This window comes from Hyperolius riggenbachi, chromosome 2 (assembly GCF_040937935.1).
Source record: "Hyperolius riggenbachi isolate aHypRig1 chromosome 2, aHypRig1.pri, whole genome shotgun sequence".
NCBI classification, from domain to species: Eukaryota; Metazoa; Chordata; class Amphibia; order Anura; family Hyperoliidae; genus Hyperolius; species Hyperolius riggenbachi.
The window spans coordinates 4,292,413-4,318,485 of record NC_090647.1 but is presented as its reverse complement, the minus strand read 5'-3'; the positions used below and the strand labels follow the sequence as shown (position 1 = coordinate 4,318,485).

General features: G+C 54.3%; 1 protein-coding gene across 4 annotated transcripts in view; it reads left to right on the top strand.

Annotated features, from left to right (window-relative positions):
- TRIM3 (tripartite motif containing 3) overlaps positions 1-26,073 on the top strand; it is a 176,783-nt gene that overhangs the window by 30,271 nt on the left and 120,439 nt on the right. For all 4 annotated transcript variants that reach the window (XR_011026022.1, XM_068266463.1, XM_068266464.1 and 1 more), the window contains exons 5-6: positions 9,546-9,726; positions 12,670-13,393. Coding sequence is in view for 3 of the 4 variants with exons in the window: in XM_068266463.1 (XP_068122564.1) it covers positions 9,546-9,726; positions 12,670-13,393 (905 nt within the window). In the remaining variant the exon portion in view is untranslated. The remainder of the gene's footprint in view (positions 1-9,545; positions 9,727-12,669; positions 13,394-26,073) is intronic.

Sequence of the window (26,073 nt, the reverse complement as noted above, 5' to 3'; positions counted from 1 at the left end):
TCAGTAAGCTCGGCCTATTGCAGTGCATTATGGGTAATCAGTAGGCTTGGCCTATTGCAGTGCATTATGGGTGATCAGTAGGCTTGGCCTATTGCAGTGCATTATGGGTGATCAGTAGGCTTGGCCTATTGCAGTGCATTATGGGTGATCAGTAGGCTTGGCCTATTGCAGTGCATTATGGGTGATCAGTAAGCTTGGCCTATTGCAGTGCATTATGGGTGATCAGTAGGCTTGGCCTATTGCAGTGCATTATGGGTGATCAGTAGGCTTGGCCTATTGCAGTGCATTATGGGTGATCAGTAGGCTTGGCCTATTGCAGTGCATTATGGGTAATCAGTAAGCTTGGCCTATTGCAGTGCATTATGGGTGATCAGTAGGCTTGGCCTATTGCAGTGCATTATGGGTGATCAGTAGGCTTGGCCTATTGCAGTGCATTATGGGTAATCAGTAAGCTTGGCCTATTGCAGTGCATTATGGGTGATCAGTAGGCTTGGCCTATTGCAGTGCATTATGGGTAATCAGTAAGCTTGGCCTATTGCAGTGCATTATGGGTGACATCAGTAAGCTTGGCCTATTGCAGTGCATTATGGGTGATCAGTAAGCTTGGCCTATTGCAGTGCATTATGGGTGATCAGTAGGCTTGGCCTATTGCAGTGCATTATGGGTGATCAGTAGGCTTGGCCTATTGCAGTGCATTATGGGTGATCAGTAGGCTTGGCCTATTGCAGTGCATTATGGGTGATCAGTAGGCTTGGCCTATTGCAGTGCATTATGGGTAATCAGTAGGCTTGGCCCATTGCAGTGCATTATGGATGATCAGTAGGCTTGGCCTATTGCAGTGCATTATGGGTAATCAGTAGGCTTGGCCTATTGCAGTGCATTATGGGTGATCAGTAGGCTTGGCCTATTGCAGTGCATTATGGGTGATCAGTAGGCTTGGCCTATTGCAGTGCATTATGGGTGATCAGTAGGCTTGGCCTATTGCAGTGCATTATGGGTAATCAGTAGGGTTGGCCTATTGCAGTGCATTATGGGTGATCAGTAAGCTTGGCTTATTGCAGTGCATTATGGGTAATCAGTAGGCTTGGCCTATTGCAGTGCATTATGGGTGACATCAGTAGGCTTGGCCTATTGCAGTGCATTATGGGTGACATCAGTAGGCTTGGCCTATTGCAGTGCATTATGGGTGATCAGTAAGCTTGGCCTATTGCAGTGCATTATGGGTGATCAGTAAGCTTGGCCTATTGCAGTGCATTATGGGTGATCAGTAAGCTTGGCCTATTGCAGTGCATTATGGGTGATCAGTAAGCTTGGCCTATTGCAGTGCATTATGGGTAATCAGTAGGCTTGGCCTATTGCAGTGCATTATGGGTGATCAGTAAGCTTGGCCTATTGCAGTGCATTATGGGTGACATCAGTAGGCTTGGCCTATTGCAGTGCATTATGGGTGACATCAGTAAGCTTGGCCTATTGCAGTGCATTATGGGTAATCAGTAGGCTTGGCCTATTGCAGTGCATTATGGGTAATCAGTAAGCTTGGCCTATTGCAGTGCATTATGGGTGATCAGTAGGCTTGGCCTATTGCAGTGCATTATGGGTAATCAGTAAGCTTGGCCTATTGCAGTGCATTATGGGTAATCAGTAGGCTTGGCCTATTGCAGTGCATTATGGGTGATCAGTAGGCTTGGCCTATTGCAGTGCATTATGGGTGACATCAGTAGGCTTGGCCTATTGCAGTGCATTATGGGTGACATCAGTAGGCTTGGCCTATTGCAGTGCATTATGGGTAATCAGTAGGCTTGGCCTATTGCAGTGCATTATGGGTGATCAGTAGGCTTGGCCTATTGCAGTGCATTATGGGTGATCAGTAGGCTTGGCCTATTGCAGTGCATTATGGGTGATCAGTAGGCTTGGCCTATTGCAGTGCATTATGGGTGATCAGTAAGCTTGGCCTATTGCAGTGCATTATGGGTAATCAGTAGGCTTGGCCTATTGCAGTGCATTATGGGTGATCAGTAAGCTTGGCCTATTGCAGTGCATTATGGGTGACATCAGTAGGCTTGGCCTATTGCAGTGCATTATGGGTGATCAGTAAGCTTGGCCTATTGCAGTGCATTATGGGTGATCAGTAGGCTTGGCCTATTGCAGTGCATTATGGGTAATCAGTAAGCTTGGCCTATTGCAGTGCATTATGGGTGACATCAGTAGGCTTGGCCTATTGCAGTGCATTATGGGTGATCAGTAAGCTTGGCCTATTGCAGTGCATTATGGGTGATCAGTAGGCTTGGCCTATTGCAGTGCATTATGGATGATCAGTAGGCTTGGCCTATTGCAGTGCATTATGGGTGACATCAGTAAGCTTGGCCTATTTCAGTGCATTATGGGTGATCAGTAGGCTTGGCCTATTGCACTGCATTATGGGTAATCAGTAAGCTTGGCCTATTGCAGTGCATTATGGGTGACATCAGTAGGCTTGGCCTATTGCAGTGCATTATGGGTGATCAGTAAGCTTGGCCTATTGCAGTGCATTATGGGTGATCAGTAGGCTTGGCCTATTTCAGTGCATTATGGGTGATCAGTAGGCTTGGCCTATTGCAGTGCATTATGGGTAATCAGTAAGCTTGGCCTATTGCAGTGCATTATGGGTGACATCAGTAGGTTTGGCCTATTGCAGTGCATTATGGGTGATCAGTAAGCTTGGCCTATTGCAGTGCATTATGGGTGATCAGTAGGCTTGGCCTATTGCAGTGCATTATGGGTGATCAGTAAGCTTGGCCTATTGCAGTGCATTATGGGTGATCAGTAAGCTTGGCCTATTGCAGTGCATTATGGGTGATCAGTAGGCTTGGCCTATTGCAGTGCATTATGGATGATCAGTAGGCTTGGCCTATTGCAGTGCATTATGGGTGACATCAGTAAGCTTGGCCTATTTCAGTGCATTATGGGTGATCAGTAAGCTTGGCCTATTGCAGTGCATTATGGGTGATCAGTAGGCTTGGCCTATTTCAGTGCATTATGGGTGATCAGTAGGCTTGGCCTATTGCAGTGCATTATGGGTAATCAGTAAGCTTGGCCTATTGCAGTGCATTGTGGGTGACATCAGTAGGCTTGGCCTATTGCAGTGCATTATGGGTGACATCAGTAGGCTTGGCCTATTGCAGTGCATTATGGGTGATCAGTAAGCTTGGCCTATTGCAGTGCATTATGGGTGATCAGTAGGCTTGGCCTATTTCAGTGCATTATGGGTGATCAGTAGGCTTGGCCTATTGCAGTGCATTATGGGTAATCAGTAAGCTTGGCCTATTGCAGTGCATTATGGGTGACATCAGTAGGCTTGGCCTATTGCAGTGCATTATGGGTGATCAGTAAGCTTGGCCTATTGCAGTGCATTATGGGTGATCAGTAGGCTTGGCCTATTGCAGTGCATTATGGGTGATCAGTAAGCTTGGCCTATTGCAGTGCATTATGGGTGATCAGTAAGCTTGGCCTATTGCAGTGCATTATGGGTGATCAGTAGGCTTGGCCTATTGCAGTGCATTATGGGTAATCAGTAAGCTTGGCCTATTGCAGTGCATTATGGGTGACATCAGTAGGCTTGGCCTATTTCAGTGCATTGTGGGTGACATCAGTAGGCTTGGCCTATTGCAGTGCATTATGGGTGATCAGTAAGCTTGGCCTATTGCAGTGCATTATGGGTGACATCAGTAGGCTTGGCCTATTGCAGTGCATTATGGGTGATCAGTATGCTTGGCCTATTGCAGTGCATTATGGGTGATCAGTAGGCTTGGCCTATTGCAGTGCGTTATGGATGATCAGTAGGCTTGGCCTATTGCAGTGCATTATGGGTGACATCAGTAAGCTTGGCCTATTTCAGTGCATTATGGGTGATCAGTAGGCTTGGCCTATTGCACTGCATTATGGGTAATCAGTAAGCTTGGCCTATTGCAGTGCATTATGGGTGACATCAGTAGGCTTGGCCTATTGCAGTGCATTATGGGTGATCAGTAAGCTTGGCCTATTGCAGTGCATTATGGGTGATCAGTAGGCTTGGCCTATTTCAGTGCATTATGGGTGATCAGTAGGCTTGGCCTATTGCAGTGCATTATGGGTAATCAGTAAGCTTGGCCTATTGCAGTGCATTATGGGTGACATCAGTAGGCTTGGCCTATTGCAGTGCATTATGGGTGATCAGTAAGCTTGGCCTATTGCAGTGCATTATGGGTGATCAGTAGGCTTGGCCTATTGCAGTGCATTATGGGTGATCAGTAAGCTTGGCCTATTGCAGTGCATTATGGGTGATCAGTAAGCTTGGCCTATTGCAGTGCATTATGGGTGATCAGTAGGCTTGGCCTATTGCAGTGCATTATGGATGATCAGTAGGCTTGGCCTATTGCAGTGCATTATGGGTGACATCAGTAAGCTTGGCCTATTTCAGTGCATTATGGGTGATCAGTAAGCTTGGCCTATTGCAGTGCATTATGGGTGATCAGTAGGCTTGGCCTATTTCAGTGCATTATGGGTGATCAGTAGGCTTGGCCTATTGCAGTGCATTATGGGTAATCAGTAAGCTTGGCCTATTGCAGTGCATTGTGGGTGACATCAGTAGGCTTGGCCTATTGCAGTGCATTATGGGTGACATCAGTAGGCTTGGCCTATTGCAGTGCATTATGGGTGATCAGTAAGCTTGGCCTATTGCAGTGCATTATGGGTGATCAGTAGGCTTGGCCTATTTCAGTGCATTATGGGTGATCAGTAGGCTTGGCCTATTGCAGTGCATTATGGGTAATCAGTAAGCTTGGCCTATTGCAGTGCATTATGGGTGACATCAGTAGGCTTGGCCTATTGCAGTGCATTATGGGTGATCAGTAAGCTTGGCCTATTGCAGTGCATTATGGGTGATCAGTAGGCTTGGCCTATTGCAGTGCATTATGGGTGATCAGTAAGCTTGGCCTATTGCAGTGCATTATGGGTGATCAGTAAGCTTGGCCTATTGCAGTGCATTATGGGTGATCAGTAGGCTTGGCCTATTGCAGTGCATTATGGGTAATCAGTAAGCTTGGCCTATTGCAGTGCATTATGGGTGACATCAGTAGGCTTGGCCTATTTCAGTGCATTGTGGGTGACATCAGTAGGCTTGGCCTATTGCAGTGCATTATGGGTGATCAGTAAGCTTGGCCTATTGCAGTGCATTATGGGTGATCAGTAAGCTTGGCCTATTGCAGTGCATTATGGGTGACATCAGTAGGCTTGGCCTATTGCAGTGCATTATGGGTGATCAGTAAGCTTGGCCTATTGCAGTGCATTATGGGTGATCAGTAGGCTTGGCCTATTTCAGTGCATTATGGGTGATCAGTAGGCTTGGCCTATTGCAGTGCATTATGGGTAATCAGTAAGCTTGGCCTATTGCAGTGCATTATGGGTGACATCAGTAGGCTTGGCCTATTGCAGTGCATTATGGGTGATCAGTAAGCTTGGCCTATTGCAGTGCATTATGGGTGATCAGTAGGCTTGGCCTATTGCAGTGCATTATGGGTGATCAGTAAGCTTGGCCTATTGCAGTGCATTATGGGTGATCAGTAGGCTTGGCCTATTGCAGTGCATTATGGGTGATCAGTAGGCTTGGCCTATTGCAGTGCATTATGGGTAATCAGTAAGCTTGGCCTATTGCAGTGCATTGTGGGTGACATCAGTAGGCTTGGCCTATTGCAGTGCATTATGGGTGATCAGTAAGCTTGGCCTATTGCAGTGCATTATGGGTGATCAGTAAGCTTGGCCTATTGCAGTGCATTATGGGTGATCAGTAGGCTTGGCCTATTGCAGTGCATTATGGGTGATCAGTAAGCTTGGCCTATTGCAGTGCATTATGGGTGATCAGTAGGCTTGGCCTATTGCAGTGCATTATGGGTAATCAGTAAGCTTGGCCTATTGCAGTGCATTATGGGTGATCAGTAGGCTTGGCCTATTGCAGTGCATTATGGGTGATCAGTAGGCTTGGCCTATTGCAGTGCATTATGGGTAATCAGTAAGCTTGGCCTATTGCAGTGCATTGTGGGTGACATCAGTAGGCTTGGCCTATTGCAGTGCATTATGGGTGATCAGTAAGCTTGGCCTATTGCAGTGCATTATGGGTGATCAGTAAGCTTGGCCTATTGCAGTGCATTATGGGTGATCAGTAGGCTTGGCCTATTGCAGTGCATTATGGGTGATCAGTAAGCTTGGCCTATTGCAGTGCATTATGGGTGATCAGTAAGCTTGGCCTATTGCAGTGCATTATGGGTGATCAGTAAGCTTGGCCTATTGCAGTGCATTGTGGGTGACATCAGTAGGCTTGGCCTATTGCAGTGCATTATGGGTGATCAGTAGGCTTGGCCTATTGCAGTGCATTATGGGTGATCAGTAAGCTTGGCCTATTGCAGTGCATTATGGGTGATCAGTAAGCTTGGCCTATTGCAGTGCATTATGGGTGATCAGTAAGCTTGGCCTATTGCAGTGCATTATGGGTGACATCAGTAGGCTTGGCCTATTGCAGTGCATTATGGGTGATCAGTAGGCTTGGCCTATTGCAGTGCATTTTGGGTGATCAGTAAGCTTGGCCTATTGCAGTGCATTATGGGTGATCAGTAAGCTTGGCCTATTGCAGTGCATTATGGGTGACATCAGTAGGCTTGGCCTATTGCAGTGCATTATGGGTGACATCAGTAGGCTTGGCCTATTGCAGTGCATTATGGGTAATCAGTAGGCTTGGCCTATTGCAGTGCATTATGGGTAATCAGTAGGCTTGGCCTATTGCAGTGCATTGTGGGTGACATCAGTAGGCTTGGCCTATTGCAGTGCATTATGGGTGATTAGTAGGCTTGGCCTATTGCAGTGCATTATGGGTGATCAGTAAGCTTGGCCTATTGCAGTGCATTATGGGTGATCAGTAAGCTTGGCCTATTGCAGTGCATTATGGGTGACATCAGTAGGCTTGGCCTATTGCAGTGCATTATGGGTGATCAGTAGGCTTGGCCTATTGCAGTGCATTATGGGTAATCAGTAGGCTTGGCCTATTGCAGTGCATTATGGGTGATCAGTAGGCTTGGCCTATTGCAGTGCATTATGGGTGACATCAGTAGGCTTGGCCTATTGCAGTGCATTATGGGTGATCAGTAGGCTTGGCCTATTGCAGTGCATTATGGGTAATCAGTAGGCTTGGCCTATTGCAGTGCATTATGGGTGATCAGTAGGCTTGGCCTATTGCAGTGCATTATGGGTAATCAGTAGGCTTGGCCTATTGCAGTGCATTATGGGTGATCAGTAGGCTTGGCCTATTGCAGTGCATTATGGATGATCAGTAGGCTTGGCCTATTGCAGTGCATTATGGGTGATCAATAGGCTAGGCCTATTGCAGTGCATTATGGGTAATCAGTAGGCTTGGCCTATTGCAGTGCATTATGGGTGATCAGTAAGCTTGGCCTATTGCAGTGCATTATGGGTGACATCAGTAGGCTTGGCCTATTGCAGTGCATTATGGGTAATCAGTAGGCTTGGCCTATTGCAGTGCATTATGGGTGATCAGTAGGCTTGGCCTATTGCAGTGCATTATGGGTAATCAGTAAGCTTGGCCTATTGCAGTGCATTATGGGTAATCAGTAGGCTTGGCCTATTGCAGTGCATTATGGGTGATCAGTAGGCTTGGCCTATTGCAGTGCATTATGGGTGATCAGTAGGCTTGGCCTATTGCAGTGCATTATGGGTAATCAGTAAGCTTGGCCTATTGCAGTGCATTATGGGTGATCAGTAGGCTTGGCCTATTGCAGTGCATTATGGGTGACATCAGTAGGCTTGGCCTATTGCAGTGCATTATGGGTAATCAGTAGGCTTGGCCTATTGCAGTGCATTATGGGTGATCAGTAGGCTTGGCCTATTGCAGTGCATTGTGGGTGACATCAGTAGGCTTGGCCTATTGCAGTGCATTATGGGTAATCAGTAGGCTTGGCCTATTGCAGTGCATTATGGGTAATCAGTAGGCTTGGCCTATTGCAGTGCATTATGGGTGATCAGTAGGCTTGGCCTATTGCAGTGCATTATGGGTAATCAGTAGGCTTGGCCTATTGCAGTGCATTATGGGTGATCAGTAGGCTTGGCCTATTGCAGTGCATTATGGGTAATCAGTAAGCTTGGCCTATTGCAGTGCATTATGGGTGATCAGTAAGCTTGGCCTATTGCAGTGCATTATGGGTGATCAGTAGGCTTGGCCTATTGCAGTGCATTATGGGTGATCAGTAGGCTTGGCCTATTTCAGGTTGAAAAGCTACTGTACATTTTCATTGAAGTAGGACATGAAGACTGGAATCGTTGCCTTTATTTCATAGAGGAATATCTGTAAATACATTGTTTATGGATGAGACCAACCTCATGGTAGCCAGGCAAGGTGTAGAAGCCTACTATAAAGGGACACTGAACACACCCAAATATGGAATACTGAACTTACCTGGGGCTTCCTCTCCCCCTCCCCCCTTAGTCTGTGAAGTCCCTTGGTGCCTTCTGTGCCCTCAGCAGACTCTGTTATTAGAGTGATAAGATTCCATGCTCATCAGGTCTCCCCTCCTCCCCAGGATCCCTCAGCTGGCTCTGTTATTAGAGTGATAAGATTCCATGCTCATCAGGTCTCCCCTCCCCAGGATCCCTCAGCTGGCTCTGTTATTAGAGTGATAAGATTCCATGCTCATCAGGTCTCCCCTCCTCCCCAGGATCCCTCAGCTGGCTCTGTTATTAGAGTGGTAAGATTCCATGCTCATCAGGTCTCCCCTCCCCAGGATCCCTCAGCTGGCTCTGTTATTAGAGTGATAAGATTCCATGCTCATCAGGTCTCCCCTCCCCAGGATCCCTCAGCCGGCTCTGTTATTAGTGGTAAGATTCCATGCTCATCAGGTCTCCCCTCCTCCCCAGGATACCTCAGCTGGCTCTGTTATTAGAGTGATAAGATTCCATGCTCATCAGGTCTCCCCTCCTCCCCAGGATCCCTCAGCTGGCTCTGTTATTAGAGTGGTAAGATTCCATGCTCATCAGATCCCCCTCCCCCAGGATCCCTCAGCTGGCTTTGTTATTAGAGTGGTAAGATTCCATGCTCATCAGGTCCCCCCCCCCCCCAGGATCCCTCAGCCGGCTCTGTTATTAGTGGTAAGATTCCATGCTCATCAGGTCTCCCCTCCTCCCCAGGATACCTCAGCTGGCTCTGTTATTAGAGTGATAAGATTCCATGCTCATCAGGTCTCCCCTCCTCCCCAGGATCCCTCAGCTGGCTCTGTTATTAGAGTGGTAAGATTCCATGCTCATCAGATCCCCCTCCCCCAGGATCCCTCAGCTGGCTTTGTTATTAGAGTGGTAAGATTCCATGCTCATCAGGTCCCCCCCCCCCCCCCCCAGGATCCCTCAGCCGGCTCTGTTATTAGAGGGTAAGATTCCATGCTCATCAGGTCTCCCCTCCTCCCCAGGATCCCTCAGCTGGCTCTGTTATTAGAGTGATAAGATTCCATGCTCATCAGGTCTCTTCTCCTCCCCAGGATCCCTCAGCTGACCTCCGCCATTGATCTGGTCACTGACATCAGTCGGCAGCTGAGTGAACGGAAGAACGCTGCAGTCAGTGAGATTTGTACCACATTCGATGAGCTCGAGAGAGCGCTGCAGCACCGGAAGAACACCCTCCTGCAGGACCTGGAAGCCATCTCTGTCTCCAAACAGAAGGTGCGTCATGCGTTACTACTGGGTGCAGGAGATGTGTGTGGCGTGCCTGTCAGCAGGAGATGTGTGGTGCCTGTCTGGAGATGCGGGGTGCCTGTCATCAGGAGGTGCAGGAGATGCGGGGTGCCTGTCAGCAGGAGATGCGGTGTGTCTGTCAGCAGGTGGTGTATGTCAGCAGGAGGTGCGGGGTTCCTGTCAGCAGGAGGTGCGGGGTGCCTGTCAGCAGGAGGTGCAGGAGATGTGCAGTGCCTGTCATCAGGAGATGTGTGGTGTCTGTCAGGAGATGCGGGGTGCCATGTCAGCAGGAGATGCGGTGTGTCTGTCAGCAGGAGGTGCGGGGTGCCTTTCAGCAGGAGGTGCAGGAGATGTGTGGTGTCTGTCAGGAGATGCGGGATGCCTGTCAGCAGGAGGTGTCAGTCAGGATATGCGGGGTGCCTGTCAGCAGGAGATACGGTGTTTCTGTCAGCAGGAGGTGTATGTCAGCAGGAGGTGCGGTGTGTCTGTCAGCAGGAGGTGTATGTCAGCAGGAGATGCGGTGTGTCTGTCAGCAGGAGGTGTATGTCAGCAGGAGGTGCGGGGTGCCTTTCAGCAGGAGATGTGCGGTGTCTGTCAGGAGATGCGGTGTGTCTGTCAGCAGGAGGTGCAGGAGATGTGAGGTGTCTGTCAGGAGATGCGGTGTGTCTGTCAGCAGGGGGTGTATGTCAGCAGGAGGTGTGGGGTGCCTTTCAGCAGGAGACGTGCGGTGTCTGTCAGGAGATGCGGTGTGTCTGTCAGCAGGAGGTGTGGGGTGCCTTTCAGCAGGAGGTGCAGGAGATGTGTGGTGTCTGTCAGGAGATGCTGGGTGCCTGTCAGCAGGAGATGCAGTGTGCCTGTCAGCAGGAGGTGCAGGAGATGTGTGGTGTCTGTCTGGAGATGTGGTATGTCTGTCAGCAGGAGGTGTATGTCAGCAGGAGGTGCGGGGTGCCTGTCAGCAGGAGGTGTATGTCAGCAGGAGATGCGGTGTGTCTGTCAGCAGGAGGTGTATGTCAGCAGGAGGTGCGGGGTGCCTGTCAGCAGGAGATGTGAGGTGTCTGTCAGGAGATGCGGTGTGTCTGTCAGCAGGAGGTGCAGGAGATGTGCGGTGCCGGTCAACAGGAGGTGCAGGAGATGTGTGGTGTCTTTCAGGAGATGCGGTGTGTCTGTCAGCAGGAGGTGCAGGAGATGTGCGGTGCCTGTCAGCAGGAGGTGCAGGAGATGTGCGGTGCCTGTCAGCAGGAGGTGCAGGAGATGTGTGGTGTCTGTCAGGAGATGCGGGGTGCCTGTCAGCAGGAGATGTGGTGTGTCTGTCAGCAAGAGGTGTATATCAGCAGGAGTTGTGGGGTGCCTGTCAGCAGGAGATGTGAGGTGTCTGTCAGGAGATGCGGTGTGTCTGTCAGCAGGAGGTGCAGGAGATGTGCGGTGCCTGTCAACAGGAGGTGCAGGAGATGTGTGGTGTCTTTCAGGAGATACGGTGTGTCTGTCAGCAGGAGGTGTGTGTCAGCAGGATATGTGCGGTGCCTGTCAGCAGGAGGTGCAGGAGATGTGCGGTGCCTGTCAGCAGGAGGTGCAGGAGATGTGTGGTGTCTGTCAGGAGATGCGGGGTGCCTGTCAGCAGGAGGTGTATGTCAGCAGGAGGTGCGGGGTGCCTGTCAGCAGGAGGTGCAGGAGATGTGCGGTGCCTGTCAGGAGATGTGTGGTGTCTGTCAGGAGATGCTGGGTGCCTGTCAGCAGGAGATGCGGTGTGTCTGTCAGCAGGAGATGTGTGGTGTCTGTCAGGAGATGCGGGATGCCTGTCAGCAGGAGGTGTCTGTCAGGAGATGCGGGGTGCCTGTCAGCAGGAGGTGTCTGTCAGCAGGAGATGCGGGGTGCCTGTCAGCAGGAGGTGCAGGAGATGTGTGGTGTCAGTCAGGAGATGAGGGGTGCCTGTCAGCAGGAGATGCGGGGTGCCTGTCAGCAGGAGGTGCAGGAGATGTGTGGTGTCAGTCAGGAGATGCGAGGTGCCTGTCAGCAGGAGGTGCAGGAGATGTGTGGTGTCTGTCAGGAGATGCGGGGTGCCTGTCAGCAGGAGATGCGGTGTGTCTGTCAGCAGGAGCTGTCTGTCAGGAGATGCGGTGTGTCTGTCAGCAGGAGATGCAGGGTGCCTGTCAGCAGGCGGTGCAGGAGATGCGGGGTGCCTGTCAGCAGATGCGGGGTGCCTGTCAGCAGGAGGTGTCTGTCAGGAGGTGCGGGGTGCCTGTCAGCAGGAGGTGCAGGAGATGTGCGGTGCCTGTCAGGAGATGTGTGGTGTCTGTCAGGAGATGCGGGGTGCCTGTCAGCAGGAGATGCGGTGTGTCTGTCAGCAGGAGATGTGTGGTGTCTGTCAGGAGATGCGGGATGCCTGTCAGCAGGAGGTGTCTCACCTCACAGGAGATGCGGGATGCCTGTCAGCAGGAGGTGTCTGTCAGGAGATGCGGGGTGCCTGTCAGCAGGAGGTGTCTGTCAGCAGGAGATGCGGGGTGCCTGTCAGCAGGAGGTGCAGGAGATGTGTGGTGTCAGTCAGGAGATGAGGGGTGCCTGTCAGCAGGAGATGCGGGGTGCCTGTCAGCAGGAGGTGCAGGAGATGTGTGGTGTCAGTCAGGAGATGCGAGGTGCCTGTCAGCAGGAGGTGCAGGAGATGTGTGGTGCCTGTCAGCAGGAGGTGCAGGAGATGTGTGGTGTCTGTCAGGAGATGCGGGGTGCCTGTCAGCAGGAGATGCGGTGTGTCTGTCAGCAGGAGGTGTCTGTCAGGAGATGCGGTGTGTCTGTCAGCAGGAGATGCAGGGTGCCTGTCAGCAGGCGGTGCAGGAGATGCGGGGTGCCTGTCAGCAGGAGGTGTCTGTCAGGAGGTGCGGGGTTCCTGTCAGCAGGTTGTACAGTGAGTTTGTTCCATGCTTTGGCTCTGTTCCATAGGTGCTGCAGACTCAGCTGTCCGCACTGAGGCAGGGTCTGGATAACATGGAGAGTAGTCTACGCTTCACTGAACAGGCTCTGGGTCACGGCTCAGAGACTGAAGTCCTTCTGGTGAGGAAACAGATGAGTGAAAGGCTGAATGAGTTGGCTTCCCGAGACTTCCCTCTGCACCCTCAGCAGAACCCTCAGCTAGAGTTCCGGGTGGAGACAGATGGCCTCCGGCGTTCCCTACAGAATTTGGGAGCTCTTCTTACAACTAGTGCAGTGGCTCATGCATCAGTAGCCACGGGGGAGGGTCTGCGCCAAGCTTTGGTGGGGCAGCAAACTGCGGTCACTGTTACCACTAAAGACAAAGATGGAGAGTTGGTCCGAAGTGGCAATGCCAACCTGCAAGCCCAGCTGACGAGCCCAGACGGAGTCAACCATGATGGGGAGGTGACTGACAATAAGAATGGAACTTATGAGGTGGTCTACACCTCACGTCATGAAGGAGAACATCATCTCTCGCTACGGCTATATGGACAACCCGTACGTGGGAGTCCGTTCAGGGTCAAGGCTATAAAGCCTGGGGATGTGCCTGCCTCACCAGAGGATGTCAAGCGCAGAGTAAAATCACCCAGTGGAGGACATATACGACAGAAGGCTGTAAGGAGACCTTCAAGCATGTACAGCACCAACAAGAAGAAGGAGAACCCAATAGAAGATGAGATGATCCTTCGCGTTGGTGAGTAAAAGCTGCATTCTCCATTCTATGTTTTTATAGTGGTATGACGTTGCATCGCCTACAATCCGTTGTTTCCTGAAAGATTGGAAGATAATCTCTTCTGTAATCAAAAAATCTAACTTAAGGCTTCTTGCACACCAAGACGTTGTGTTAGGTGCCACGTTAAGGTCGCATAACGTGCACCTAACACAACGTATGGTGCTGCAAAAGCCGACGGTAGAGTGAGCCGCGTTCGGCGGCTCGATTCCTATAATGTCTCCCAGAGTGGCGCTGATTGGCCAGCGGGACCACGTGATGCGGAGCGAGACGCTCCGCATCACGTGGTCCTGCCGGCCAATCAGCTGCCGCCAGTGCAGTGAATATTAAGTAGCCATGTGCGCGGCTACTGTAGCTGGCTCTCCCCGCCTCCTCTCCGCCCCCCACTGCGCATGTGCAAACAGTCTAACGCGGCTATAGCCGCTCCAACGCCGTAGCATGCTGCACTTTGCACCGAACGTGCAGCGTTACATGTAACGCAACGTGGGCTGTGTGAACAGCCCACTTGTGTTACATTGCTGTGCGTTGGGGGAGCGTTACAGGCGCACTAACGTGCGCCTGTAACGTCTTGGTGTGTAAGCAGCCTAAATGTTACCCTCTGCAATTAATCCAGATTTGTCTTGGCCCTGCAGCATGTATCGGGATAAAGCAGTGCACAGGAGTAGTCTAGATACTTAAATCTGTGAATATGAGGGCTAGATGGGGAGATCTTTACACTCATATAAGGAGACCAGCTTCAAGTGTGGGTAGTTGGTGATCAGCTCCCTCTCTGGGTCCGGCCTCTAGTGTGGGTAGTTGGTGATCAGCTCCCTCTCTGGGTCCGGCCACTAGTGTGGGTAGTTGGTGATCAGCTCCCTCTCTGGGTCTGGCCACTAGTGTGGGTAGTTGGTGATCAGCTCCCTCTCTGGGTCTGGCCTCTAGTGTGGGTAGTTGGTGATCAGCTAAGTCTCTGGGTCCGGCCACTAGTGTGGGTAGTTGGTGATCAGCTCCCTCTCTGGGTCCGGCCTCTAGTGTGGGTAGTTGGTGATCAGCTCCTTCTCTGGGTCCGGCCACTAGTGTGGGTAGTTGGTGATCAGCTCCCTCTCTGGGTCTGGCCACTAGTGTGGGTAGTTGGTGATCAGCTCCCTCTCTGGGTCTGGCCTCTAGTGTGGGTAGTTGGTGATCAGCTAAGTCTCTGGGTCCGGCCACTAGTGTGGGTAGTTGGTGATCAGCTCCCTCTCTGGGTCCGGCCTCTAGTGTGGGTAGTTGATCAGCTCCCTCTCTGGGTCCGGCCTCTAGTGTGGGTAGTTGGTGATCAGCTCCCTGTCTGGGTCCGGCCTCTAGTGTGGGTAGTTGGTGATCAGCTCCCTCTCTGGGTCTGGCCACTAGTGTGGGTAGTTGATCAGCTCCCTCTCTGGGTCCGGCCTCTAGTGTGGGTAGTTGGTGATCAGCTCCCTCTCTGGGTCCGGCCACTAGTGTGGGTAGTTGGTGATCAGCTCCCTCTCTGGGTCCGGCCACTAGTGTGGGTAGTTGGTGATCAGCTCCCTCTCTGGGTCCGGCCACTAGTGTGGGTAGTTGGTGATCAGCTCCCTCTCTGGGTCCGGCCACTAGTGTGGGTAGTTGGTGATCAGCTCCCTCTCTGGGTCCGGCCTCTAGTGTGGGTAGTTGGTGATCAGCTCCCTCTCTGGGTCCGGCCTCTAGTGTGGGTAGTTAGTGATCAGCTCCCTCTCTGGGTCTGGCCTCTAGTGTGGGTAGTTGGTGATCAGCTCCCTCTCTGGGTCCGGCCTCTAGTGTGGGTAGTTGGTGATCAGCTCCCTCTCTGGGTCCGGCCACTAGTGTGGGTAGTTAGTGATCAGCTCCCTCTCTGGGTCTGGCCTCTAGTGTGGGTAGTTGGTGATCAGCTCCCTCTCTGGGTCCGGCCTCTAGTGTGGGTAGTTGGTGATCAGCTCCCTCTCTGGGTCCGGCCTCTAGTGTGGGTAGTTGGTGATCAGCTCCCTCTCTGGGTCCAGCCTCTAGTGTGGGTAGTTGGTGATCAGCTCCCTCTCTGGGTCCGGCCACTAGTGTGGGTAGTTGGTGATCAGCTCCCTCTCTGGGTCCGGCCTCTAGTGTGGGTAGTTGGTGATCAGCTCCCTCTCTGGGTCCGGCTTCTAGTATTGGTAGTTGGTGATCAGCTCCCTCTGTGGGTCCGGCCACTAGTGTGGGTAGTTGGTGATCAGCTCCCTCTCTGGGTCCGGCCTCTAGTGTGGGTAGTTGGTGATCAGCTCCCTCTCTGGGTCCGGCCACTAGTGTAGGTAGTTGGTGATCAGCTCCCTCTCTGGGTCCGGCCACTAGTGTGGGTAGTTGGTGATCAGCTCCCTCTCTGGGTCCGGCCACTAGTGTGGGTAGTTGGTGATCAGCTCCCTCTCTGGGTCCGGCCACTAGTGTGGGTAGTTGGTGATCAGCTCCCTCTCTGGGTCCGGCCTCTAGTGTGGGTAGTTGGTGATCAGCTCCCTCTCTGGGTCCGGCCACTAGTGTAGGTAGTTGGTGATCAGCTCCCTCTCTGGGTCCGGCCACTAGTGTGGGTAGTTGGTGATCAGCTCCCTCTCTGGGTCCGGCCTCTAGTGTGGGTAGTTGGTGATCAGCTCCCTCTCTGGGTCCGGCCACTAGTGTGGGTAGTTGGTGATCAGCTCCCTCTCTGGGTCCGGCCTCTAGTGTGGGTAGTTGGTGATCAGCTCCCTCTCTGGGTCTGACCACTAGTGTGGGTAGTTGGTGATCAGCTCTCTCTCTGGGTCCGGCCACTAGTGTGGGTAGTTGGTGATCAGCTCCCTCTCTGGGTCCGGCCTCTAGTGTGGGTAGTTAGTGATCAGCTCCCTCTCTGGGTCTGGGCTGTAGTGTGGGTAGTTGGTGATCAGCTCCCTCTCTGGGTCCGGCCACTAGTGTGGGTAGTTGGTGATCAGCTCCCTCTCTGGGTCCGGCCTCTAGTGTGGGTAGTTGGTGATCAGCTCCCTCTCTGGGTCCGGCCTCTAGTGTGGGTAGTTGGTGATCAGCTCCCTCTCTGGGTCCGGCCTCTAGTGTGGGTAGTTGGTGATCAGCTCCCTCTCTGGGTCCGGCCTCTAGTGTGGGTAGTTGGTGATCAGCTCTCTCTCTGGGTCCGGCCTCTAGTGTGGGTAGTTGGTGATCAGCTCCCTCTCTGGGTCTGGCCACTAGTGTGGGTAGTTGGTGATCAGCTCCCTCTCTGGGTCCAGCCTCTAGTGTGGGTAGTTGGTGATCAGCTCCCTCTCTGGGTCCGGCCACTAGTGTGGGTAGTTGGTGATCAGCTCCCTCTCTGGGTCCGGCCTCTAGTGTGGGTAGTTGGTGATCAGCTCCCTCTCTGGGTCCGGCCTCTAGTGTGGGTAGTTGGTGATCAGCTCCCTCTCTGGGTCCGGCCTCTAGTGTGGGTAGTTGGTGATCAGCTCCCTCTCTGGGTCTGGCCACTAGTGTGGGTAGTTGGTGATCAGCTCCCTCTCTGGGTCCAGCCTCTAGTGTGGGTAGTTGGTGATCAGCTCCCTCTCTGGGTCCGGCCACTAGTGTGGGTAGTTGGTGATCAGCTCCCTATCTGGGTCCGGCCTCTAGTGTGGGTAGTTGGTGATCAGCTCCCTCTCTGGGTCTGGCCTCTAATGTGGGTAGTTGGTGATCAGCTCCCTCTCTGGGTCTGGCCTCTAGTGTGGGTAGTTGGTGATCAGCTCCCTATCTGGGTCCGGCCTCTAGTGTGGGTAGTTGATCAGCTCCCTCTCTAGGTCCGGCCACTAGTGTGGGTAGTTGGTGATCAGCTCCCTCTCTGGGTCCGGCCTCTAGTGTGGGTAGTTGGTGATCAGCTCCCTCTCTGGGTCCGGCCTCTAGTGTGGGTAGTTGGTGATCAGCTCCCTCTCTGGGTCCGGCCTCTAGTGTGGGTAGTTGGTGATCAGCTCCCTCTCTGGGTCTGGCCACTAGTGTGGGTAGTTGGTGATCAGCTCCCTCTCTGGGTCCGGCCACTAGTGTGGGTAGTTGGTGATCAGCTCCCTATCTGGGTCTGGCCTCTAGTGTGGGTAGTTGGTGATCAGCTCCCTATCTGGGTCCGGCCTCTAGTGTGGGTAGTTGATCAGCTCCCTCTCTGGGTCCGGCCTCTAGTGTGGGTAGTTGGTGATCAGCTCCCTCTCTGGGTCTGGCCTCTAGTGTGGGTAGTTGGTGATCAGCTCCCTCTCTGGGTCCGGCCTCTAGTGTGGGTAGTTGGTGATCAGCTCCCTCTCTGGGTCCGGCCTCTAGTGTGGGTAGTTGGTGATCAGCTCCCTCTCTGGGTCGGGCCTCTAGTGTGGGTAGTTAGGGATCAGCTCCCTATCTGGGTCCGGCCTCTAGTGTGGGTAGTTGGTGATCAGCTCCCTCTCTGGGTCTGGCCTCTAGTGTGGGTAGTTGGTGATCAGCTCCCTCTCTGGGTCCGGCCTCTAGTGTGGGTAGTTGGTGATCAGCTCACTCTCTGGGTCTGGCCTCTAGTGTGGGTAGTTAGTGATCAGCTCCCTCTCTGGGTCCAGCCTCTAGTGTGGGTAGTTGGTGATCAACTCCCTCTCTGGGTCCGGCCACTAGTGTGGGTAGTTAGTGATCAGCTCCCTCTCTGGGTCTGACCACTAGTGTGGGTAGTTGGTGATTAGCTCCCTCTCTGGGTCCGGCCTCTAGTGTGGGTAGTTAGTGATCAGCTCCCTCTCTGGGTCCGGCCTCTAGTGTGGGTAGTTGGTGATCAGCTCCCTCTCTGGGTCCGGCCTCTAGTGTGGGTAGTTGGTGAAAAGCTCTCTCTCTGGGTCCGGCCTCTAGTGTGGGTAGTTGGTGATCAGCTCCCTCTCTGGGTCCGGCCTCTAGTGTGGGTAGTTAGTGATCAGCTCCCTCTCTGGGTCCGGCCTCTAGTGTGGGTAGTTGGTGAAAAGCTCTCTCTCTGGGTCCGGCCTCTAGTGTGGGTAGTTGGTGATCAGCTCCTTCTCTGGGTCCGGCCTCTAGTGTGGGTAGTTAGTGATCAGCTCCCTCTCTGGGTCGGGCCTCTAGTGTGGGTAGTTGGTGATCAGCTCCCTCTCTGGGTCCGGCCTCTAGTGTGGGTAGTTGGTGATCAGCTCCCTCTCTGGGTCAGGCCTCTAGTGTGGGTAGTTGGTGATCAGCTCCCTATCTGGGTCCGGCCTCTAGTGTGGGTAGTTGATCAGCTCCCTCTCTGGGTCTGGCCACTAGTGTGGGTAGTTGATCAGCTCCCTCTCTGGGTCCGGCCTCTAGTGTGGGTAGTTGGTGATCAGCTCCCTCTCTGGGTCCGGCCACTAGTGTGGGTAGTTGGTGATCAGCTCCCTCTCTGGGTCCGGCCTCTAGTGTGGGTAGTTGGTGATCAGCTCACTCTCTGGGTCCAGCCACTAGTGTGGGTAGTTGGTGACCAGCTCCCTATCTGGGTCCGGCCTCTAGTGTGGGTAGTTGGTGATCAGCTCCCTCTCTGGGTCCGGCCTCTAGTGTGGGTAGTTGGTGATCAGCTCCCTCTCTGGGTCGGGCCTCTAGTGTGGGTAGTTGGGGATCAGCTCCCTATCTGGGTCCGGCCTCTAGTGTGGGTAGTTGGTGATCAGCTCCCTCTCTGGGTCCGGCCTCTAGTGTGGGTAGTTAGTGATCAGCTCCCTCTCTGGGTCCGGCCTCTAGTGTGGGTAGATGGTGATCAGCTCCCTCTCTGGGTCCGGCCTCTAGTGTGGGTAGTTGGTGATCAGCTCCCTCTCTGGGTCCGGCCTCTAGTGTGGGTAGTTGGTGATCAGCTCCCTCTCTGGGTCCGGCCTCTAGTGTGGGTAGTTGGTGATCAGCTCCCTCTCTGGGTCCGGCCTCTAGTGTGGGTAGTTGGTGATCAGCTCCCTCTCTGGGTCCGGCCTCTAGTGTGGGTAGTTGATCAGCTCCCTCTCTGGGTCCGGCCTCTAGTGTGGGTAGTTGGTGATCAGCTCCCTCTCTGGGTCGGGCCTCTAGTGTGGGTAGTTGGTGATCAGCTCATTCTCTGGGTCTGGCCTCTAGTGTGGGTAGTTAGGGATCAGCTCCTTCTCTGGGTCCGGCCTCTAGTGTGGGTAGTTAGTGATCAGCTCCCTCTCTGGGTCCGGCCTCTAGTGTGGGTAGTTGGTGATCAGCTCCCTCTCTGGGTCCGGCCTCTAGTGTGGGTAGTTGATCAGCTCCCTCTCTGGGTCCGGCCACTAGTGTGGGTAGTTGGTGATCAGCTCCCTCTCTGGGTCTGGCCTCTAGTGTGGGTAGTTGGTGATCAGCCCCCTCTCTAGGTCTGGCCTCTAGTGTGGGTAGTTGGTGATCAGCCCCCTCTCTGGGTCTGGCCACTAGTGTGAGTAGTTGGTGATCAGCTCCCTCTCTGGGTCCGGCCACTAGTGTGGGTAGTTGGTGATCAGCTCCCTCTCTGGGTCCGGCCACTAGTGTGGGTAGTTGGTGATCAGCTCCCTCTCTGGGTCCGGCCACTAGTGTGTGTAGTTGGTGATCAGCTCCCTCTCTGGGTCCGGCCACTAGTGTGAGTAGTTAGTGATCAGCTCCCTCTCTGGGTCCGGCCACTAGTGTGGGTAGTTGGTGATCAGCTCCCTGTCTGGGTCGGGCCTCTAGTGTGGGTAGTTGGTGATCAGCTCCCTCTCTGGGTCCGGCCTCTAGTGTGGGTAGTTGGTGATCAGCTCCCTCTCTGGGTCAGGCCTCTAGTGTGGGTAGTTGGTGATCAGCTCCCTATCTGGGTCCGGCCTCTAGTGTGGGTAGTTGATCAGCTCCCTCTCTGGGTCTGGCCACTAGTGTGGGTAGTTGATCAGCTCCCTCTCTGGGTCCGGCCTCTAGTGTGGGTAGTTGGTGATCAGCTCCCTCTCTGGGTCCGGCCACTAGTGTGGGTAGTTGGTGATCAGCTCCCTCTCTGGGTCCGGCCTCTAGTGTGGGTAGTTGGTGATCAGCTCACTCTCTGGGTCCAGCCACTAGTGTGGGTAGTTGGTGACCAGCTCCCTATCTGGGTCCGGCCTCTAGTGTGGGTAGTTGGTGATCAGCTCCCTCTCTGGGTCCGGCCTCTAGTGTGGGTAGTTGGTGATCAGCTCCCTCTCTGGGTCGGGCCTCTAGTGTGGGTAGTTGGGGATCAGCTCCCTATCTGGGTCCGGCCTCTAGTGTGGGTAGTTGGTGATCAGCTCCCTCTCTGGGTCCGGCCTCTAGTGTGGGTAGTTAGTGATCAGCTCCCTCTCTGGGTCCGGCCTCTAGTGTGGGTAGATGGTGATCAGCTCCCTCTCTGGGTCCGGCCTCTAGTGTGGGTAGTTGGTGATCAGCTCCCTCTCTGGGTCCGGCCTCTAGTGTGGGTAGTTGGTGATCAGCTCCCTCTCTGGGTCCGGCCTCTAGTGTGGGTAGTTGGTGATCAGCTCCCTCTCTGGGTCCGGCCTCTAGTGTGGGTAGTTGGTGATCAGCTCCCTCTCTGGGTCCGGCCTCTAGTGTGGGTAGTTGATCAGCTCCCTCTCTGGGTCCGGCCTCTAGTGTGGGTAGTTGGTGATCAGCTCCCTCTCTGGGTCGGGCCTCTAGTGTGGGTAGTTGGTGATCAGCTCATTCTCTGGGTCTGGCCTCTAGTGTGGGTAGTTAGGGATCAGCTCCTTCTCTGGGTCCGGCCTCTAGTGTGGGTAGTTAGTGATCAGCTCCCTCTCTGGGTCCGGCCTCTAGTGTGGGTAGTTGGTGATCAGCTCCCTCTCTGGGTCCGGCCTCTAGTGTGGGTAGTTGATCAGCTCCCTCTCTGGGTCCGGCCACTAGTGTGGGTAGTTGGTGATCAGCTCCCTCTCTGGGTCTGGCCTCTAGTGTGGGTAGTTGGTGATCAGCCCCCTCTCTAGGTCTGGCCTCTAGTGTGGGTAGTTGGTGATCAGCCCCCTCTCTGGGTCTGGCCACTAGTGTGAGTAGTTGGTGATCAGCTCCCTCTCTGGGTCCGGCCACTAGTGTGGGTAGTTGGTGATCAGCTCCCTCTCTGGGTCCGGCCACTAGTGTGGGTAGTTGGTGATCAGCTCCCTCTCTGGGTCCGGCCACTAGTGTGTGTAGTTGGTGATCAGCTCCCTCTCTGGGTCCGGCCACTAGTGTGAGTAGTTAGTGATCAGCTCCCTCTCTGGGTCCGGCCACTAGTGTGGGTAGTTGGTGATCAGCTCCCTGTCTGGGTCCGGCCACTAGTGTGGGTAGTTGGTGATCAGCTCCCTCTCTGGGTCCGGCCTCTAGTGTGGGTAGTTGGTGATCAGCTCCTTCTCTGGGTCCGGCCTCTAGTGTGGGTAGTTGGTGATCAGCTCCCTCTCTGGGTCTGGCCACTAGTGTGGGTAGTTGGTGATCAGCTCCCTCTCTGGGTCTGGCCACTATTGTGGGTAGTTGGTGATCAGCTCCTTCTCTGGGTCCGGCCTCTAGTGTGGGTAGTTGGTGATCAGCTCCCTCTCTGGGTCCGGCCTCTAATGTGGGTAGTTGGTGATCAGCTCCCTCTCTGGGTCCGGCCTCTAGTGTGGGTAGTTAGTGATCAGCTCCCTCTCTGGGTCCGGCCTCTAGTGTGGGTAGTTGATCAGCTCCCTCTCTGGGTCCAGCCTCTAGTGTGGGTAGTTGATCAGCTCCCTCTCTGGGTCCGGCCTCTAGTGTGGGTAGTTGGTGATCAGCTCCTTCTCTGGGTCCGGCCTCTAGTGTGGGTAGTTAGTGATCAGCTCCCTCTCTGGGTCTGGCCTCTAGTGTGGGTAGTTGGTGATCAGCTCCCTCTCTGGGTCCGGCCTCTAGTGTGGGTAGTTGGTGATCAGCTCCCTCTCTGGGTCCGGCCTCTAGTGTGGGTAGTTAGTGATCAGCTCACTCTCTGGGTCCGGCCACTAGTGTGGGTAGTTGGTGATCAGCTCCCTCTCTGGGTCCGGCCTCTAGTGTGGGTAGTTAGTGATCAGCTCACTCTCTGGGTCCGGCCACTAGTGTGGGTAGTGGGTGATCAGCTCCCTCTCTGGGTCCGGCCACTAGTGTAGGTAGTTGGTGATCAGCTCCCTCTCTGTGTCCGGCCTCTAGTGTGGGTAGTTGGTGATCAGCTCCCTCTCTAGGTCCGGCCACTAGTGTGGGTAGTTGGTGATCAGCTCCCTCTCTGGGTCCGGCCTCTAGTGTGGGTAGTTGGTGATCAGCTCCTTCTCTGGGTCCGGCCTCTAGTGTGGGTAGTTGGTGATCAGCTCCCTCTCTAGGTCCGGCCTCTAGTGTGGGTAGTTGGTGATCAGCTCCCTCTCTAGGTCCGGCCACTAGTGTGGGTAGTTGGTGATCAGCTCCCTCTCTGGGTCCGGCCACTAGTGTGGGTAGTTGGTGATCAGCTCCCTCTCTGGGTCCGGCCACTAGTGTGGGTAGTTGGTGATCAGCTCCCTCTCTGGGTCCGGCCACTAGTGTGGGTAGTTGGTGATCAGCTCCCTCTCTGGGTCTGGCCTCTAGTGTGGGTAGTTGGTGATCAGCTCCCTCTCTGGGTCCGGCCTCTAGTGTGGGTAGTTAGTGATCAGCTCACTCTCTGGGTCCGGCCACTAGTGTGGGTAGTTGGTGATCAGCTTCCTCTCTGGGTCCGGCCTCTAGTGTGGGTAGTTGGTGATCAGCCCCCTCTCTGGGTCCGGCCTCTAGTGTGGGTAGTTGGTGATCAGCTCCCTCTCTGGGTCCGGCCTCTAGTGTGGGTAGTTGGTGATCAGCCCCCTCTCTGGGTCCGGCCTCTAGTGTGGGTAGTTGGTGATCAGCTCCCTCTCTGGGTCCGGCCACTAGTGTGGGTAGTTGGTGATCAGCTCCCTCTCTGGGTCCGGCCTCTAGTGTGGGTAGTTGGTGATCAGCTCCCTCTCTGGGTCCGGCCTCTAGTGTGGGTAGTTGGTGATCAGCTCCCTCTCTGGGTCCGGCCTCTAGTGTGGGTAGTTGGTGATCAGCTCCTTCTCTGGGTCCGGCCTCTAGTGTGGGTAGTTGGTGATCAGCTCCCTCTCTGGGTCTGGCCTCTAGTGTGGGTAGTTGGTGATCAGCTCCCTCTCTGGGTCTGGCCTCTAGTGTGGGTAGTTAGGGATCAGCTCAGTCTCTGGGTCTGGCCTCTAGTGTGGGTAGTTAGTGATCAGCTCCTTCTCTGGGTCCGACCTCTAGTGTGGGTAGTTGGTGATCAGCTAAGTCTCTGGGTCCGGCCACTAGTGTGGGTAGTTGGTGATCAGCTCCCTCTCTGGGTCCAGCCTCTAGTGTGGGTAGTTGGTGATCAGCTCCCTCTCTGGGTCTGGCCTCTAATGTGGGTAGTTGGTGATTAGCTCCCTCTCTGGGTCCGGCCTCTAGTGTGGGTAGTTGGTGATCAGCTCCCTCTCTGGGTCTGACCACTAGTGTGGGTAGTTGGTGATCAGCTCCCTCTCTGGGTCTGACCACTAGTGTGGGTAGTTGGTGATCAGCTCCCTGTCTGGGTCCGGCCACTAGTGTGGGTAGTTGGTGATCAGCTCCCTCTCTGGGTCCGGCCTCTAGTGAGGGTAGTTGGTGATCAGCTCCTTCTCTGGGTCCGGCCTCTAGTGTGGGTAGTTGGTGATCAGCTCCTTCTCTGGGTCCGGGCTCTAGTGTGGGTAGTTGGTAATCAGCTCCCTCTCTGGGTCCGGCCTCTAGTGAGGGTAGTTGGTGATCAGCTCCTTCTCTGGGTCCGGCCTCTAGTGTGGGTAGTTGGTGATCAGCTCCTTCTCTGGGTCCGGCCACTAGTGTGGGTAGTTGGTGATCAGCTCCCTCTCTGGGTCCGGCCTCTAGTGTGCGTAGTTGGTGATCAGCTCCCTCTCTGGGTCCGGCCACTAGTGTGGGTAGTTGGTGATAAGCTCCCTCTCTGGGTCCGGCCACTAGTGTGGGTAGTTGGTGATCAGCTCCCTCTCTGGGTCTGGCCACTAGTGTGGGTAGTTGGTGATCAGCTCCCTCTCTGGGTCTGGCCTCTAATGTGGGTAGTTGGTGATTAGCTCCCTCTCTGGGTCCGGACTCTAGTGTGGGTAGTTGATCAGCTCCCTCTCTGGGTCCGGCCTCTAGTGTGGGTAGTTGGTGATCAGCTCCCTCTCTGGGTCTGGCCACTAGTGTGGGTAGTTGATCAGCTCCCTCTCTGGGTCCGGCCTCTAGTGAGGGTAGTTGGTGATCAGCTCCTTCTCTGGGTCCGGCCACTAGTGTGGGTAGTTAGTGATCAGCTCCTTCTCTGGGTCCGGCCTCTAGTGTGGGTAGTTAGTGATCAGCTACCTCTCTGGGTCTGGCCTCTAGTGTGGGTAGTTGGTGATCAGCTCCCTCTCTGGGTCTGGCCTCTAGTGTGGGTAGTTGGTGATCAGCTCCCTCTCTGGGTCCGGCCTCTAGTGTGGGTAGTTGGTGAAAAGCTCTCTCTCTGGGTCCGGCCTCTAGTGTGGGTAGTTGGTGATCAGCTCCTTCTCTGGGTCCGGCCACTAGTGTGGGTAGTTGGTGATCAGCTCCCTCTCTGGGTCTGGCCTCTAGTGTGGGTAGTTGGTGATCAGCTCCCTCTCTGGGTCTGGCCACTAGTGTGGGTAGTTGGTGATCAGCTCCCTCTCTGGGTCCGGCCTCTAGTGTGGGTAGTTGGTGATCAGCTCCCTCTCTGGGTCTGGCCTCTAGTGTGGGTAGTTGGTGATCAGCTCCCTCTCTGGGTCTGGCCACTAGTGTGGGTAGTTGGTGATCAGCTCCCTCTCTGGGTCCGGCCTCTAGTGTGGGTAGTTGATCAGCTCCCTCTCTAGGTCTGGCCTCTAGTGTGGGTAGTTGGTGATCAGCTCCCTCTCTGGGTCCGGCCTCTAGTGTGGGTAGTTGGTGATCAGCTGCCTCTCTGGGTCCGGCCTCTAGTGTGGGTAGTTGGTGATCAGCTCACTCTCTGGGTCCGGCCACTAGTGTGGGTAGTTGGTGATCAGCTCCCTCTCTGGGTCCGGCCACTAGTGTGGGGAGTTGGTGATCAGCTCCCCCTCTGGGTCCGGCCTCTAGTGTGGGTAGTTGGTGATCAGCTCCCTCTCTGGGTCCGGCCTCTAGTGTGGGTAGTTGGTGATCAGCTCCCTCTCTGGGTCCGGCCTCTAGTGTGGGTAGTTGGTGATCAGCTCCCTCTCTGGGTCTGGCCACTAGTGTGGGTAGTTGGTGATCAGCTCCCTCTCTGGGTCCGGCCTCTAGTGTGGGTAGTTGGTGATCAGCTCCCTCTCTGGGTCCAGCCTCTAGTGTGGGTAGTTGGTGATCAGCTCCCTCTCTGGGTCCGGCCACTAGTGTGGGTAGTTGGTGATCAGCTCCCTCTCTGGGTCCGGCCTCTAGTGTGGGTAGTTAGTGATCAGCTCCCTCTCTGGGTCCGGCCACTAGTGTGGGTAGTTGGTGATCAGCTCCCTCTCTGGGTCTGGCCACTAGTGTGGGTAGTTGGTGATCAGCTCCCTCTCTGGGTCTGGCCTCTAATGTGGGTAGTTGGTGATTAGCTCCCTCTCTGGGTCCGGCCTCTAGTTTGGGTAGTTGGTGATCAGCTCCCTCTCTGGGTCCGGCCTCTAGTGTGGGTAGTTGGTGATCAGCTCCTTCTCTGGGTCCGGCCTCTAGTGTGGGTAGTTGGTGATCAGCTCCCTCTCTGGGTCCGGCCACTAGTGTGGGTAGTTGGTGATCAGCTCCCTCTCTGGGTCTGGCCTCTAGTGTGGGTAGTTGGTGATCAGCTCCTTCTCTGGGTCCGGCCTCTAGTGTGGGTAGTTGGTGATCAGCTCCCTCTC